Source organism: Dicentrarchus labrax, unplaced genomic scaffold (genome assembly GCF_905237075.1).
Source record: "Dicentrarchus labrax unplaced genomic scaffold, dlabrax2021, whole genome shotgun sequence".
Lineage (NCBI taxonomy): Eukaryota > Metazoa > Chordata > Actinopteri > Moronidae > Dicentrarchus > Dicentrarchus labrax.
Genome location: NW_026136709.1, coordinates 19,563,319 through 19,580,637, shown reverse-complemented (window position 1 = coordinate 19,580,637; position 17,319 = coordinate 19,563,319). Strand labels below are relative to the sequence as shown.

The 17,319-nt window shown below is 40.8% G+C and overlaps 1 protein-coding gene across 1 annotated transcript; it reads right to left on the bottom strand.

Moving 5' to 3' along the window:
• Positions 1-1,752: 1,752 nt before the first annotated feature.
• mbtps2 (membrane-bound transcription factor peptidase, site 2) lies at positions 1,753-16,477 on the bottom strand. Its single transcript, XM_051410617.1, has 11 exons — positions 16,173-16,477; positions 12,665-12,813; positions 11,671-11,809; positions 10,763-10,866; positions 9,766-9,893; positions 7,137-7,255; positions 6,440-6,620; positions 5,479-5,585; positions 4,589-4,787; positions 4,091-4,166; positions 1,753-2,894 (listed from the first exon to the last, which is right to left on the bottom strand). The coding sequence occupies exons 1-11, from the start codon at positions 16,245-16,247 to the stop codon at positions 2,672-2,674; spliced, it is 1,500 nt and encodes a 499-aa protein (XP_051266577.1). The 5' UTR covers positions 16,248-16,477; the 3' UTR covers positions 1,753-2,671.
• Between the last annotated feature and the right edge of the window lie 842 nt (positions 16,478-17,319).

Below are 17,319 nucleotides of genomic sequence, written 5' to 3'. Positions count from 1 at the left end.
ATGAAATGTCTGGACTACTTTGAGATTTGACATTTTATACAGACATTCTTGTTTTTCACAGCATAAATCCTGCTGACTTTGTTGATCCCGATTTTTATTTTTTTTTTGTGCAGTGAGGTTTACATTTTTGTTTTACATATAAACTATTATTATTATATGCTATTGGGTGGATTGCCTTCAAATTTCAGACATTCATGTCCCCCAGGGGAAGAATTAAACTTGGTATTTAGTGCTAAACAGCAAATGTTAGCATGTGGAAGCTCTAAAATGAGAAGCTGAACATGGTAAACACTATATCCGCTAGAAATAAAGCATGTCATGTGATCATGGTAGCACAGCGGTAGACTCAGTCCTGTTAACACAGAGGAGGTCACGGAGTTAATTCACGGGCCCCATCTCTCAATATGAAGCTGACAGTCAGAACATGCCTCCCTCCCTTCTGCCCTCTCCATCATTCCCCCCCATGTCCGTTTACCCAAACATCCCTCCTGGCTGTCATTAGCACGAGATAAGAAACAGAAACACACTGGCAATCTTTTCACACAGATTAGGGGAAAGAAAATCAGCCTTCAAAATGTGTTATCTGAACGCAAACATACACACGCAAAGTCGCCAACCTTTGCATGCAACAAGGCAACAAGGTCCGATCCTCCACATACTCCCCCAATTATTCAATGAAAAAGTCTCCCAAAAGGCAACAATTTTGAACCTGCTGACAGAGGAGTCTGCTCATCCTTGGTAAACACACCTCTGTGGCTAAGCTGAAGGCTGTTCAGTATTTATACGTCTGTGGGAAACACCCTTCCAAATTACCATGTGTCGTCTCTCACGCTCACACACTCAGGAAATGTAATCACTGCACGACTCCCTTGAAAACACAAAATTAACACTGCGGTCTGGAGCGCTTACTAAAAGTGTAGCATGCGTGCTTTTGTTCCAGTGTCTAAGGAAGACAATGTGCCAATGCGCTGGGAATATGTCGGGTATAAAATTAGAAAGGCGCTCTGCAGTTGAAGCAATCTCTTGAGAGGGAACATCGGGTTACCTGAATGTTTGAGAGAGGCAATTTTAAGCACGCCTTTCTCCAATGATATAAAACATAAAAGGATGTTGAACTATTAGTGTGCAATACAAAAAAAGGAAAAACTAATGGGGGCCATAAAGTCAATAGGAATTAACTTCACATCCATTTCTTGATTCATGTGAGTGGGCATGTAATATAAAGATTTAACTGCACAGTGAACACAAAGAAATGATCACTAAGAACTGGATTATGGATTGTTTTGTGTTCTGTTTTGAACTCTAACATGTATTTAACAGTACATGCCTCTTTTCCAGTGTACACATACTTCATACCTGCTTGTAGTTTATACCAGAGGTTCCAAAATGTTTTTATATCATGCACATTAGATCACAGAATGCCAATTTAATAGGATTTTGTCTTAAGGAATCCCCTCTGAGTATTTTTTTAATTTTAAGTTTGCATTAGCCCTGTGATAGACATTGCCCAGTGGTGTATCTTATCTCTTTCACAATGTGCGCTAGGATAATCTCTCTGAACAGGAAAGGTAATCTGTGGTCAGAATTTTTATTAATTCGCTAAAAAGGTTCAAATTTCATAAATCCCTTCTGTGACCTTTTATTACCTCTTGTAATTACATTCAACACCACAAAGAAATTTAACAAAATGTTTTCTGCTCCAGTGCCCCAACATTGGAGTGGACTATAACAAGTAATAATAAGACAATACAGTTAAACAGAACAAAATTATTTTATTAATTAAGAACGGCTTTAAAGAAAGCTCTTAAATAAAATTAGTCCTTTATTCCACAGTTTTGACAAATCAGATCACAGACAGTGACAGGCCGAGAGAATAAAAATGAAACTTACACTTTGAGAAAAAGGTGGGAAAAAAGTTTTCCCACTACAATGCCCGAGGAGAAGACACTTGAAGTTGTAGGATACCCACCTTTAAAAAGGTTGCAATGACAATCTATTTAATTAACAACCTTGTGTATTTGCTCATAAGGACGCAGTTCTTTTAATTTGAATAATAGGTAGCAAAGTTTTTCCAACAGTGATATGGAGTTAAAGATGTAGGTGTTGCCATGCGTTTGCTGATAAAATGAAGGCTTTTTAAACTTTTTTTTATCCAAAGATGGCTTGGATTCGTTTTGTTCTCTCTGCAACACACTGAAAGCCGAGGCAGACAAAACCTCCCTGTGGTTCCAACAGAGGAAATATGGCATTTTGGAATCAATCCCTTGAAAAATCATAACCGTTTTCTGTCCAACTTACACATACACAAACACAGTACAGATATCAAGATTTGGAAAGATTGTGCAGTCTTTGTAAACGGTCGCATAGGACAGTGCTTTACAGCAAGTGCATTATTTATTTGAATATGTGCTTTTGTGTATATGGCGGCAACAAGGTGGAAGTCAGTTGTTTAAAGTTTTCCCTGGTGGTCCAGTAAAGCGTTAAAGGCAGAGTAATATTCTGCTCAACAGTCTCCACAAATTGGGCTGTACTGCTGGGTAATGCAGTCCCCCTGTATGTTCACAGTTTAATGGTCCACATGTGTCAAACACATCCTGAGAGAACAACTCTCAGTCCACATGGGGGTTTATTCATTTAGTTTTTGTCTTGCCAGGGCAGCTAACCGCTGTGGCTACCGCGCCGTGACCATCCACAGGCCCAGAGCCACGTTGGCCGCCAGCAGGGCGCTGCCTGCCAGCAGCAGGAAGAAACCAATCAGCTCGCGCTTTTGACGGTCTGTTACCACAGTAACCAGCGTGGCCTCCAGCAGGGCGTTTAGCATCCACTGACCGTCGAGAGCGAAGCACGGCACTGAGTTTACGACTGCTAACGCGCCAGAGAGGGACACCACATATCTGAGACACAGCAGGGTTAAAGATAATACACACATAATGCACACACTTTTTATTTGTTCACCCATCGAGAGGTAAAAACCCAAAAGTTCATTTTTAAACTTGAAAGAATCTCCTCACAAGGTCTGTTTAGTGGCTGCTCTAGAGCTTCCTAATTCGACCCAGTGGAGAGATTGTTTCCCACTGATGTTTCCCTAGTGTACTACCCACTCTGACACTGTGCTTGACGACTGCGTACACTGTGCCGAGTCGCAGGAAGTGACTAAAAATATCTTAAAAGTGAGAAAATAAAGTTGCAGCAGCTTTACAGCTAACTGTTCAGTCATTTTAAATAATCCACAGTTCAACAAACAAATCATAAAGAAAACATAACATTAATATGACATTTTGTTCACAGACAAAGAGCTTGTGTACAGATAACAACTGCATCGTCTACATATAGCATGAAACATGGCCAATACTAGCTACCACGCAAGCTACAATACTCTTTAGTTTCTTCTTCATTTTGAGGTTTACGGCAAAAAACTGGTTTTGTTTCAAGTTCGCCACCTCAACTTCTTCTACTACTCTGTTTATGTAGCCTATACCATCAATTTCTGAAGAAACTACGCTGGAGCCTAGTTTATTTTCTCCAAACCAGTTGATGGAAACCCTGACCTGGTTCTGAATCACACCGTCGCACAGAACGTGTAATCTTTTGCCATTTCTGACATTCAGGAAGAGCGGTATCATCAGCAAAACATCAGCAAATGAAGAAGAAATCTAATAACTGAAAGTAATCAAGTAACGGTACTTTAATATTGTGATACTTGGATTAGGTTGACATTAGCAATTGTATCGAATTCCCAACACTGCGTCTGACTTGGTCTGGTATGACCAGAAACTAATGTTGGCAAATGCAAATTACTGGGTCAGTTAGTCAGAAATAAATAAATATGTTTACAGGCCAATCAAAATTGTAATGATATATAACCGATTTAAAGTAACATTTGAGCAAAATATCATTTAGACATCATGCAGACAGTGCTTTGTCAACCAAGGACATACATTACTCTTCTATCCTTTTAAAAAGTAACATCATTTGTTTAAATTTTGAGTGAGTGACTTTGATAGAGGAGTAGTATTCACTTTTCTAAATCTACCCCCTGACACATCCATCATCTGATTAAGACTGGAGTCCTTTAAACATGAAAGGATACTTGCAGAAGGTCTCTAAGAAGACGGGCAGATCCAGGTGGAGGAAACCAAAGCGGGGCACAAAGTTGGTCAGACTCACTGGGAAAAGACAAAACACGGGAGGTGTTACAGTCACACTGCAGGAATTTATACAAACACCATGTGGTTGTAGAGGTCATAATCATAGAAATATCACCGGTTTGATCCATTCAACACCGTCTTAATCGGCAGCAGACTAAAGAACAAGCCTCTTCCTGCACATGTATTGTACATCACATAGGACTGCAGAGTCAGCTCAACACCTACGTTGTAAATAGCAATTATATGAATATTACAGATACAAGCTCCTCCTAGGGTGGGCAAAAAGTATCATGTTGGAACTCTTACACTGAAATTACAGCATTTTTTGCTTTAAATTAATAAAAGGACTAAAAAGGACAAATATTATTTAAAAATTTTGAGTGATTTATATTTATACAGGAAGAAGGAAGGTGAATAGCAGCATATCCGCCTGTACGTACCAGAGTACTGAAGGTGCGGCGGATACCCCACGAACAGCATGTGTGTGTTGGGCGGGTGTGTGACACGGATGAAGCGGGTCTGGTTCTCCAGAGAGGGCGTAACGCAAACGCTGGCAGTGTGGGAGTGTGCGGTGCAGTCGTCGTCGGTACGACACACCCACGTCCCCGTCACCATCTTACGCACCGGCATACAGGCGTACTGCGGCCACAGGATTACAGAGGGAATGCAAATATTAGAAATGTAAGGGAAGTCAGCAGGAAATAAGGATTTGATCCTTTTTTTTTTTTTACTTGTTGGCTTTGTTGTTTTTTGCTTTGTCACTTGACGATGTCTGCTATCTTGTTTTCTTTCTCAGATATCTCCATTCAGGATGGACAACTTTTAATGTCGCACTTCTTATTCTTGTCCATTCATTCCAGTGGTTATCTTGCTGGCAGTCGTTTTACATGACCCTGACCTGTTTCTGAATCACATCGTCGCACAAAATGTGTAATCTTTTGCCATTTCTGACATTCAAGAAGAGCAGTATCATCAGCAAAACATCAGCAAATCAAGAAGAAATCTAAAAGGACACTTGTTTTATTTTTTTCTCATATTTAGAAGGATATAATGTTAAAATATGGTTTTGTGTATATTCATAATTGTTCTTTTTTGTGCATTAAACTCATTTGGGTGGAAACAAAGTGGCACAAAAGGGGAATAAAAGGAACTGAATTGAATAAAGGAAGAAATATAAATATGCTTGACGGTCTAAAAGGGTTGGAAACATGCTCACATGCTGAAGTAGTCATAAAAAGTCCCAGCCTATGTGTGTCTGCATGTGTCTGTGTGTCTGTGTGTGTCTGCGTGTGTCTGCGTGTGTGTGTCCGAGTGTGTCTGTGTGCGTCACCTCTCTCTCTCTGCTGTTTTTGCCCTGTGGTTTCATGTAAGAGAAACAGAGGTCTGTCAGGCTGTTGTTGCTGCAGCAGTCCATCGTTCCATCCAAACGCTTGAAAGCTACAAGAGAAAGAGAGGGGGAAAAAGATAAATGGATGAAAGAGAGAGAGAGAGAGAGAGAGAGAGAGAGAGAGAGAGAGAGAGAGAGAGAGAGAGAGAGAGAGAGACAGAGAGAGAGAGAGAGAGACACTGGTTGATTAGATTTGTGTGTCAGGCTGGAAGAGTGAAAGTCACGATAACAGCTCGTGTCACATTACAAACATAAAGATGGATGTCACTGAGGTTTTTTTTTTTTTTTACTCTCTGCTCGCACCAGATGATTAGACAAGGACACAGTATCACACACTTTGTGACATAACAGAATTATCCTGCTGACTCCTCATACGTCACCGGGACTGCTGGCTGTGACTGTTTGCATTAATATGCACATTAATGCAGCAAATCCTGAATCTTCAAAATCATTCAAATAATGCGCTAGTAGAATCAAAAAGCTGAAGACAGACACAGAAAGCATATAAATGTAAAACTTGTGTGGCTAAAAGAAATATCTATATTATTATTATTATAATAATTAATATTATTATTATATATACACACTACTCACAAAAAGTTAGGGATATTCCACTTTATATATTCAATTGAAAAGTATATTTTTGGCATTTATCGCTAAATTATGAAGTCTGATGTGTGCCACTGGAATAATTATAGACCACAGAGAAAGAACAGGAGGTCTGATTGGCCAGCTGTTGAGCTCTGACCTCACACATGACTCCAGTTTACAGCTGACCAATCACAGCTCCCGTTGCTGCTCTGTTGGTTTGACCAGATTTAATTATTAGACGGCACAAAATGCAACAAATTAAATGTTAAGCAGGAGACGTATTCATTTATTCTTCTCGCTGCAGCACACTCACCTCGACCGTGGGCCCAGCTGGGCTGCAGGCTGGCGACAGGGACACAGTATCCAGTCTGTGGGGTGTAAGAGAGGTGAGACAGGCAGCTGCTCCAGTCCTCCACTCCCCGGACCGGACAGTCCTCCAGGCCCGTCACTATGTCCCCAACAGAGAGACCCCGGGGACCGTCAGCAGCAGAGCCCTGCACGAAAGACACAGGCAGATATAAAAAATAAAAAAAACTGGTTAAAATGGCCCGAAGGTCACACAAACAAAAGGTCAGACGGTTTTATGGTTGGAATTCTGCAATCTTGCATTAGTTAGGAGAATCTGGGTAGGGACAGGGATTGACAAAAACACTTTCCCTTGCCAGCTACTGCCAATGAGTCCTTGAGCAACAGACAGCAACCAACTGTGGCTGAATTGCAATGCTAACTGTATGAATGTGCAGGGGGCAGTTACGCAAAATAGAATTTCATGGCCCGTCAAATTAGCTGAGATAAATAACGCTTATTAATGACTGTGCCATTGGAGAACATGCTATAGCACTGAAGCATTGACTTCTTTAATGACAGACAAGTGCTGATGCCCCTCAGCGATTATTACATTTCATTGCCCAAAGGTCAATTGACCGATAAAGCGTTCCTCGCAGTGTAACTCTGTGAGTCACGAGGTTAAGTGTTGAGATAATAAAACGTTGATTCATAACTGCACTGACCTGGACAACCTCGGTGACCAACGCCCCGCCGCCGGTGGAGTACGCAGGGAGGAGAAAGAGGGGCAACAGGAAGAGGAAGGCTAATGCTGCCACACACAGAACAAAGTTGTGCCACACTCCTAGAGAAAGAAAACAGAAACATTACTTCCTTTTAAAGAAGATAGATATATTTATTATCAATTATCACTGTTGTTTAGGTGGGTCTGGGGGGGGGTCTGGGTTTTGGGTGAGAGATATATGTGATTTAGTATGGATGGTTTATTTTGTACACTCAGTGAAAGATTATTATTCCTGAAATGTCAGAAAGTACAAGGTGGCATACAACGGCTTTAAACTTCTCAAATATAACCTTAAAAACTGGAAAAAATATTGGAAAGATCATAGCCTGATCAAGTTACCCTTCCAAAAGTGTCAGACTGAAGCTCCTGAAACAGAAACACCAGGATTGTATACCAGACTCCTGACAACCATTGTGCATGTTCGGACTGTAGGATGTCGTGGCAAAACAGTAACCGCTCGTCACTAAAAATAACTCCATACCATCTGAATTATGCAAGATGACACAGTCGGTCTCCCAAAATCACATGAGGGAAAATTTCTCATTGCCTGGTGAGGTCAAGGCACAAATTTAAAAAGGTCTTATTTTTCCTGAAATCATGCAAAGCCATCAATCAAAGGTGGTGACAGCAGCATCAAGGGTCCGGCTACACTTTGGTAAGGAGAAAATTAATAGCTGAAGATAGTTTGAGGAGATCACATATATATATATATATATATATATACACATACATACATACATACATATATATATATATATATATATATATATGTGCACTGTATAGGCCTGAAATTAGAAATAAAGTCAATATCGAATATACTCAATGTTGACTTTACACAGTAAACAAACTATTAAAGTTGCGTCACCTATCTCACCAGGAGTAAATAATAAACATGTTATGTGAGAGAACCCCCCTGCGTACAGAGAGCTCTCCACTGTGGAGAGAGAGACACGGAGATAAATAAACACAGCATGCTGTTATGTCACCACTCCCCCGATGGGAATAGCATCTTCCTCTCCCTCTTCCTCTCCCCCCTCTCTCTCTCTCTCTCTCTCTCTCTCTTGGGTTTGTCATATGACTTGATTGGCCGTCTCAGTTTTGTGCCTGCAGTCACCCACCGCAGACTTTTTCTTGTCACATTAAGCAGAGGAAAAGCCTGGAGGAATATCTATCTAGTTAAAGATACAGATGGTTTTACAGCAGCTCTTCACTGCCCCCCCAAGGCTCCTAACAGCATAAAGACAGTATCATTCAGTAATTTGGCATTTTCATTAAGTGTCATGCTCCTACACACTCTGACGGCTGACTGACACATTAGGATCTCTAGTTTAGAGTCTCTAGCCACCAAATCATCCTGATGTCTGTTTCCCGTTTAGGGTTACCACTGCATTTCCCTGACAAATATACTGACAAGAGGCATAAAACATGGTAAGTTTACAAGCACTGAAATGATGAATTCCTCAATAGCTGTCAGCTCCTCATCTACAGTTAATCTCCGGTCGGCGACATAGACATGGAAGCAGGGAGCCACACTAAGGCTGCACAATTAATCAAAATATAATAGATATTGCAATATGCTTAAGTGCAATATCCAAACCACAGAGGATGCAATTTCTGAAAGAAGTAAAAGGTGACAAAACAGCAGTATAACGGAGTACTGGAGTGCTGCAGAGAGGCCCTGGCCTACAACACATGTTCTCCAGATGTAAGAAACCAGGTTTGTTTGGTACAGACCACAAAAAATGTCCCATCATCATGATTTTAATAGTCAGTATCATGACGTTGTAGGAACTTTGCATGTTTAAACATTGTATGTATGGTACCTGCAATGATGATCCCCATACTGAGCCTATAGCAACAGGAAGACTGACCTTTCAGTACAGAGCCTTTATAACAAAACTATTATATACTTCTTTATAACAAACTGACAGCATGATTAATAATAACAGTGTATAGTCCAAAGTCAGAAGTTCACTCTTCATAGTGGGCATATTTTGCCCTTTGATCTCTAGCAGCATGACTTCACTAGACTTTACATCAAACCTTAGCAAAAGTGTCATTAGTTTTAACTTATTATATGTTGCTAGAATCAGTCAGAGAAAGAGGGATCTGTTCCTTTTCTCTCTCTGATCTCTTAACTCTTAATTATTGAGTTAATATCATATTATTTCTACAGTAATTTGTATCATGTAATCGTTTTTCTGCTGCTTCAAACTGCCTCTTGACTGCTTTCTAATCAAAAACACCAACATTCTTCTTCACCAGACTGCATTGAAAATATTCAGCCTTTAACCGGCTCCCCACGGTGGTCCGTAGGAGACATCAGTCACATTCATGCGTGAATAACTGCCGGCTCCACCAATCAATTCATTAAAATCTAATTTTCTTAATTGCAGAGTGAAATGATTTGATGTGAAGCAGCTGTCTGGTGCTCAGATATAAAAGACCTCAGAGTGACCTTCACTGACACTGGCAAAACAGGAATGACTATTTGACAAAATGCTTGAAATAACTGTGATTAATAGCTGCGATCACATAAGCTGGCAAAATAATCAGGATTATTATCTTACCGGCACAGAAGATGCGGAGCTGCTGAGTGGGGGATATGAGGTTGAGGTGTGTGGTGAAGAGGTCCACAAACGCACCGGGGTACACCACAAACACAAACATGCCGAAGCCGTTTACTCGTACTTGCTCCCTGCCGGGGGTAGAAAGATATTCCACATTAGAAAAGGTCAGAGAAGGAAACAGAGGCCACATTAGAGGCCCTGAAAACGTATTTCCCTAAACAGCTTCTTACTGTGAGTGATGGGATACTGCATGAACGGCTTCATTTCAGTCAAATGAAGCCGTATGTTCAAACTCATACACAAATATTTGGAAAAGTTGAATGAATGACACCAAACCAGGTTGAAAAATATCTCGTGTGTGCAGCTAACATGACTTGTTTTCAAACTAAATTAAGCAAATGACAAAGCAGTATTCCTTTAGTACCCAAATAAATGTTAATTTACGTATTTATCCGACATTTTTGTTGAGTCTCTTTTTTAATTAGAATTCTATTTGTTAATGTTGTGAAAAGGTGCTTGTTCTTCTGACTCCCTCTAGGTACGTACAAAAACAATAAACAGACTACAGTTAAACTGAACATATATGTGTAAAATAGTATGCCACCAGCAGTTGGTTTTAGCTGAACATCCTGCGCCGCTATGTAAATAGCTGTTGATGTTTGTCAGGCTGCTGCAAAAGAAACATTTACACCTTTACCGCTGTACGTTACATAAAAAAAAAACACTGGTGAGATATTTGCAAATAAAATCAGACGATACTGGGCCCTTATTGTAGGCCAAAGAAACCATGAAAAGCATAAAAGCGTTGAAATAAGATGTAGAGCCTGTGAAGCAGCAGCCGAAAAACATCACAAAATATCTGACATGGACACACATTGGTCACCTCCCATTTTTTTCCTATCCTAATAGCCATTAGATGCTCTTTGCTCTGCCGGTTGTCATGGTAACAGATTGTGTTATGGAAACGTGTGTACGTGTGTGTGTGTGTGTGTCTTACCTCAATGCTGCCACGGCGTGGCCCAGCTCATGTATGACTCCGCTGAGCAGCAGGGCAGTGAAGAAGTAGGCCAGTTGACTGGTGGGCAGATTGACACCAGGGACCTGAAGACACACCCAAGACCAGAAAAAGAAGAGCGACACACAACTGTGACTGATACAGAAACACACATGGAACAACAGTCATCTTTTTGCCTCTTTGATATGATTTTTATGTGTATTTGAATGCCTTCATAAGACAACATTTCATTAAAACTATAATATATCATACCAGCACTGCACATTTGTACACATTTGTATCACCAAGATGTATTTAAATCTACCTCCCTCATTATTTTGTTGTTTCCTTCTGCATATTAATTGTGTCATGTTTTGCTGAAGCTGTGGTTTTCTGTGTGGTCTGCATTTCCCCTCCTCCGCTGGCTGTGCGGTGCATTTTGTGGCGCTCCGGGCTGAATACTTGGGTTATAAATGGCCCACTAATAGCTTCCCATGAATCACCTACAGTGGTCTGCTGGGAGTAGTGCTCACATTAATGCGTGGCTATTTGACACCTCAATGAATAAAAGTGAACAGGAAAAAAAATGCTAAATAAGGGCCCTCCTCATAATTGGCGGCATTTGTCGCCCCCTCATTTGAATATCACAGGCTTTGTATGAACTTTCAAGGACATTTATGCCCTCAACGCCAGTTAGGTCTCTGAACCTGTACACTGAGAGGAGATACACATGGGTTTAAAAATCTGAATATTTGATGGGGAAATGATGTAACTGAAGCATATTTTCATGCTGTAAAGGACGCTGAAACTCGGGAGACGTCCTCAATCTGTTACCTGTATTTAAATTTTAATTCCCCAGGTGTGAATTACTTATAAAAGCTCCTAAATGTCCAGTTCCGGCGCGTACGTACCACCACCTGCAGGGCCTGCTGACTTCCTATCCGAGGGTTGTCTGTGGTCATCTGAGCGAGCGTCTGCTGCAGCGTCTTCGTCAGCAGCACCACCGACCCCACCATGGAAATTATACCAAACACCAGACCGCTGCTGAACCTGGGGAGAGGAATTATTGATACAACAGAGCGATCATTTCAAGCGGCCGCAATTTGGCCGATCTTTGCGGGCCTATAAATGTGATGGATGTATCTGAAAACCAAACAAAAAGCTTGCAATGTGAAAGCAGGAAAGGAAACCACGGGGTGAAGGATAAAGGTAAAGGATATATCAGTATTTTGGAAGACTTGCCCACTTGTCCATTAAGTAATGAGAAGAGACGCACGAAAATCATCACTTCAGCAAACATTATGGTGAGTGATAGCTGGCCACTGACAGCATGCCATAGAAAATGAAAGTAGTTTAGCAGCCCTACAGTTAAATAAGTAACCCTGAGTGGTGCTTTGACAATTGTAGTTTTGACTGGGACATTTGCATGTATTGTCTATAAGGCTGGGCACCAGTCAAATAATGCTAATACAGGCACTTTGGCATTGAAAGTAGTTCTGAAATAATATTTGTATGAATAATTATTTCATTTTACTACGGAGTCATATTATTTCCTTCATTTTGTTTGTGTTTATATTATATATATATACACACACATATATATATATATATATATATATATATTCTTTATTTGGCAAACTACTGTGCAAGCTTCTTGACTTCTTCTGTCAGATCTGTTTCACTTTCCTTATCTGTTTTAAATCTGATCTAATCAAATCTATGTAAGTGTAACATATAACAAATACAATGTCTATCATCTTAAAACATTAGTAATCAGTTAGCTTAAGTCAACCAAGGGGGAAATCTTCCAGAAAGATGGCATTTGTATGGAATCTTGAACAAGGAAAGTACAGAAATGGTACAGGAACAGTTCAGGTTAGGTGTAGTTTAAATATCAGTCCTCACCACAGGTAGAGGGCTCGGGGGTTGATGCGGGCGCAGTACGCAAACAGCCGGTTGAACATGGTGGTTTGCCATCTCACATGGAAAGGAGACAACATCAGCCCTCGACTCGCCAACCATGACTCGTATCTGATCCGGTGCGTCACTGACGACTGCGGGAGTCGACGGAAAAGTGGAAAAAGGTTATTACAATACCCAACTCAATGCATTCCTGGAGTTGAGTGTGTGATAAGTGGGTGTGGTTAGAGCCTGACCGATACTGGATTTGTTACGCCAATACCAATTTTTTAATTTTTTTCTTATACAAACACATATTCTTGTAACAGTGTTAATCATGTTACTGTTTCAAAATCACCTCAATATCTTTAGCATTTCTGTACTGCAAATTCTTGTTACTTATCATAACATAAGCTGATAGCAATCTGTGATATACTTTACTATACTATACTTACTATACTGTACTATACTATAGATGCCGGTGGAGCCAACATCCACTGAAATTGTCTGCCTGCCGATATATGTGTATGTGTTGTGCTCCAGCTGTGATTGACTGTTCCAGTATCCACAAAAGGCGAAAGAAATTCTTAACACCTTCCAAATGAATGTAATGATGCGGTGGGAATTATTTCGCTTTTTAAAGACCAAAACATACAGTGGGGAGAACAAGTATTTGATACACTGCCGATTTTGCAGGTTTTCCCACTTACAATGCATGTAGAGGTCTGTAATTTTTATCATAGGTACTCTTCAACTGTGAGTGAAGGAATCTAAAACAAAAATCCAGAAAATCACATTGTATGGATTTTAAATAATTAATTTGCACTTTATTGCATGACATAAGTATTTGATCACCTACCAGCCAGTAAGAATTCGGGCTCTCACAGACCTGTTAGTTTTCTAGAAGAAGCCTTCCTGTTCTCCACTCATTACCTGTATTAACTGCACCTGTCCACACACTCAATCTAACAGACTCCAACCTCTCCACAACGGCCAAGACCAGAGAGCTGTGTAAGGACATCAGGGACAAAATTGTAGACCTGCACAAGGCTGGGATGGGCTACAGGACAATAGGCAAGCAGCTTGGTGAGAAGGCAACAACTGTTGGCGCAATTATTAGAAAATGGAAGAAGTTTAAGATGACAGTCAATCTCCCTCGGTCTGGGGCTCCATGCAAGATCTCACCTCATGGGGCATCAATGATCATGAGGAAGGTGAGGGATCAGCCCAGGACTACACGTCAGGACCTGGTCAATGACCTGAAGAGAGCTGGGACCACTGTCTCAAAGAAAACCATTAGTAACACACTACGCCGCCATGGATTAAAATCCTGCAGCGCACGCAAGGTCACCCTGCTCAAGACAGCGCGTGTCCAGGCCCGTCTGAAGTTTGCCAATGACCATCTGGATGATCCAGAGGAGGAATGGGAGAAGGTCATGTGGTCTGATGAGACAAAAATAGAGCTTTTTGGTCTAAGCTCCACTCGCCGTGTTTGGAGGAAGAAGGAGGATAAGTACAACCCCAAGAACACCATCCCAACCGTGAAGCATGGAGGCGGAAACATCATTCTTTGAGGACGCTTTTCTGCAAAGGGGACGGGACGACTGCACCGTATTGAGGGGAGGATGGATGGGGCCACGTATCGCGAGATCTTGGTCAACAACCTCCTGCCCTCAGTAAGAGCATTGAAGATGGGTCGTGGCTGGGTCTTCCAGCATGACAACGACCCGAAACACACAGCCAGGGCAACTAAGGAGTGGCTCCGTAAGAAGCGTCTCAAGGTCCTGGAGTGGCCTAGCCAGTCTCCAGACTTGAACCCAATAGAAAATCTTTGGAGGGAGCTGAAAGTCCGTATTGCCCAGCGACAGCCCCGAAACCTGAAGGATCTGGAGAAGATCTGTATGGAGGAGTGGCCCAAAATCCCTGCTGCAGTGCGTGCAAACCTGGTCAAGAACTACAAGAAACGTCTGACCTCTATAACTGCAAACAAAGGTTTCTGTACCAAATATTAAGTACTGTTTTTCTGATGTATCAAATAATAATTAATTACTTAAAAATACAATGTGATTTTTCTGGATTTTTGTTTTAGTTTCCGTCACTCACAGTTGAAGAGTACCTATGATTATAAATTACAGACCTCTACATGCTTTGTAAGTGGGAAAACCTGCAAAATGGGCAGTGTATCAAATACTTGTTCTCCCCACTGTATTTGGGAATATTTCCACAGGTGACCAGTTTCTGGACAAATTTCTACCCTTTGTTTTTCTAAACTCGGCAGTGTTTGGTTTTTTTTTTTGGTTTTTTTTATTCCGCCTGTTGGTTTCAGTCATTCTGTTGCTACAGCAACCACTTTTCATGAGAGTTTTACTAACAAATTTGTGACCAAGCAAATATTGGCTGCCATCTTTTACCTACTCCCTGTGCTCGTGTGTTAACCACTATACTGAAGCTTTCAGGAGGAGCTCAACCTGCAATCATGTAGGCCTGCCTGCTCTCTGTCAGCATCTGATATAACCTATGAGTCAGTTAACAGTTTCCCATACATCAATATACGTATGATAAGGGCCTAATTTGATGCATTAAACCCATGATGATGAAGGTACAGTAAAAGAGCATATTTTAGATTTTAGAGACAACCCAGAATTTCAGCTTTTTTACAGGAGAGCGCGTGTCTGATTTACCTTTTTACATATTTTATTTGTTTCTTCTACTTCTGCCATGTAGGACAATGTCACTAAATGGACAGCAGTCTATACTTTTGTGAATCCTATTTATACGTTTAGTTTCTTAGTTACTGCACTTCATTTTACAACATATTTGTCTAACTTTTCTTCATAATATCTCATGTTTTCTCAGGTTGAAATCACTATCACTGAATTTGCGGCCCCATACCGTTATTATAGTACAGAATAGTTTCAAAATGACTTATAGTAAATACTAACCCCCCCCAAACTCTACATATATTATTATTTATTATTAGAAATGTGTTTATTGCAGCAGTAGCTCAGTGTGTAGGGAACCAGCTTGGGAACCGGATAGTCGCCGGTTCGACTCCCACAGACCACAGTATGCAGTGTGGACTGGTAGCTGGAGAGGTGTTACCTCCTGTGCACTGCCCAGGTGCCTTTGAGCAAGGCAACCTAACCCCTAACTGCTCCTAATGTATATAGTAATGTAAAAACAAAACAAGTCCCATTTCAAGTATGTAAAATGCTGTAAATACTGTATATAGTGTGACAATAAAAAGACTTTCTTCCAGCTGGGTTGGCTGCATTAATGTACACCACAGGAAGGTTACTTGTGTGCCTCTCATTTGTTCTTACATTAGATGGCGAACGATGAACAGAGCCATAATAACAGCAGACAAAGGGGGGGGGGTTGACATCCCTCAATCCAAACACACCATGTCGTGAGGCTGTTATGATGTATACTGAGGGCCACTGTTGGCTACTACTATTACTGTATCCCCCCCCGCCATAACCATTAAACACCAAAAACAAGAACTTATATTCACCCTCAGCAGTGTGTCGGTGAGATAGACAGCACACCAGCCTGCCATCACACACACCAGCAGAGGCACAGGGATCATAGTGCATCAGAAGAGCCTCCGCAGACAGAAAGAGCCGCACCGCGCCGCCTCCATCACTCCGCAGCTAACCGCGGTGGCACATGCTGACCACGGCCTGTAGATGAACGTTAGTAAATGTGAATATAGAGGAAGGTAGGGTTTCTAACGGAGAGGGTCTGGATGCTGAGAGCCGTCCTCAATGTGCGAGGAACTTCCGCGTTGGGCTTCTCTTCTTTTTCCTTTCTTCTTCTTCTTCTTCTTCTGTTTGTTTTTTTTTTTCAAACATCAAAACAAACGTGGCACTACCGCCACTCAGTGTTGAACTCGAGAACTTCCTTTAATAAAAAAATATTCAAGAAAGTTTTTTAATATTTGTTTATTATTTGTGAGAATGAAAATTGTTTGAATTTAAATCCTTGAATTTTTTTTTATTTTTTCTTTATCAATTAGACTAAAATATAATACATACTATTCCACACTCTCCACACAGACACACACATTAATGCTCCTTTCTTGTCCCAGTTTAATGTTACTAACCACACACACGTTCAGCTAACGTTACACCAGAGCTGTCAGATATGCTGCCTTCAAGTCCAGTGGTAAATGTGGAAATTATGAAGTTGAAAGGTGGAGAACAGAATTTGCAGAGACAGTAAGCTCTGGTAACTGAATTGAATTTTCTAATGCATTTTTATGTCCATGATGCATTTGATGTAAAGTATAATAATCAAAGTGCAATTCAAAGATAGAATACAATAATGTTACAATAATTGATATATATCTATGGACAGAGAAATCTCCCTGGGCTGAGCGTTTAAAATTGCAAGTTTTGTAAATTGAGTTACATTATACTGCAAAAGAGTTTAGTGGTTGTGTGAAAGAAGATGTGCACTCAAATGATTCTTTTTATCTGTTTCACCGAGAAAGCTGTGTCAGTGAATCGTAGTGAAGCAGTCATCGGCAATGAAATTCTTAGTCCTCAGGCTCTCTTCAACAATGTTCATAAAATAAAAAGAAAAGTGAAAAGGAGAATCTAGGACATAAAGACATACCATACTGCAGTAATATATACGAATATACAACATAAGATGCT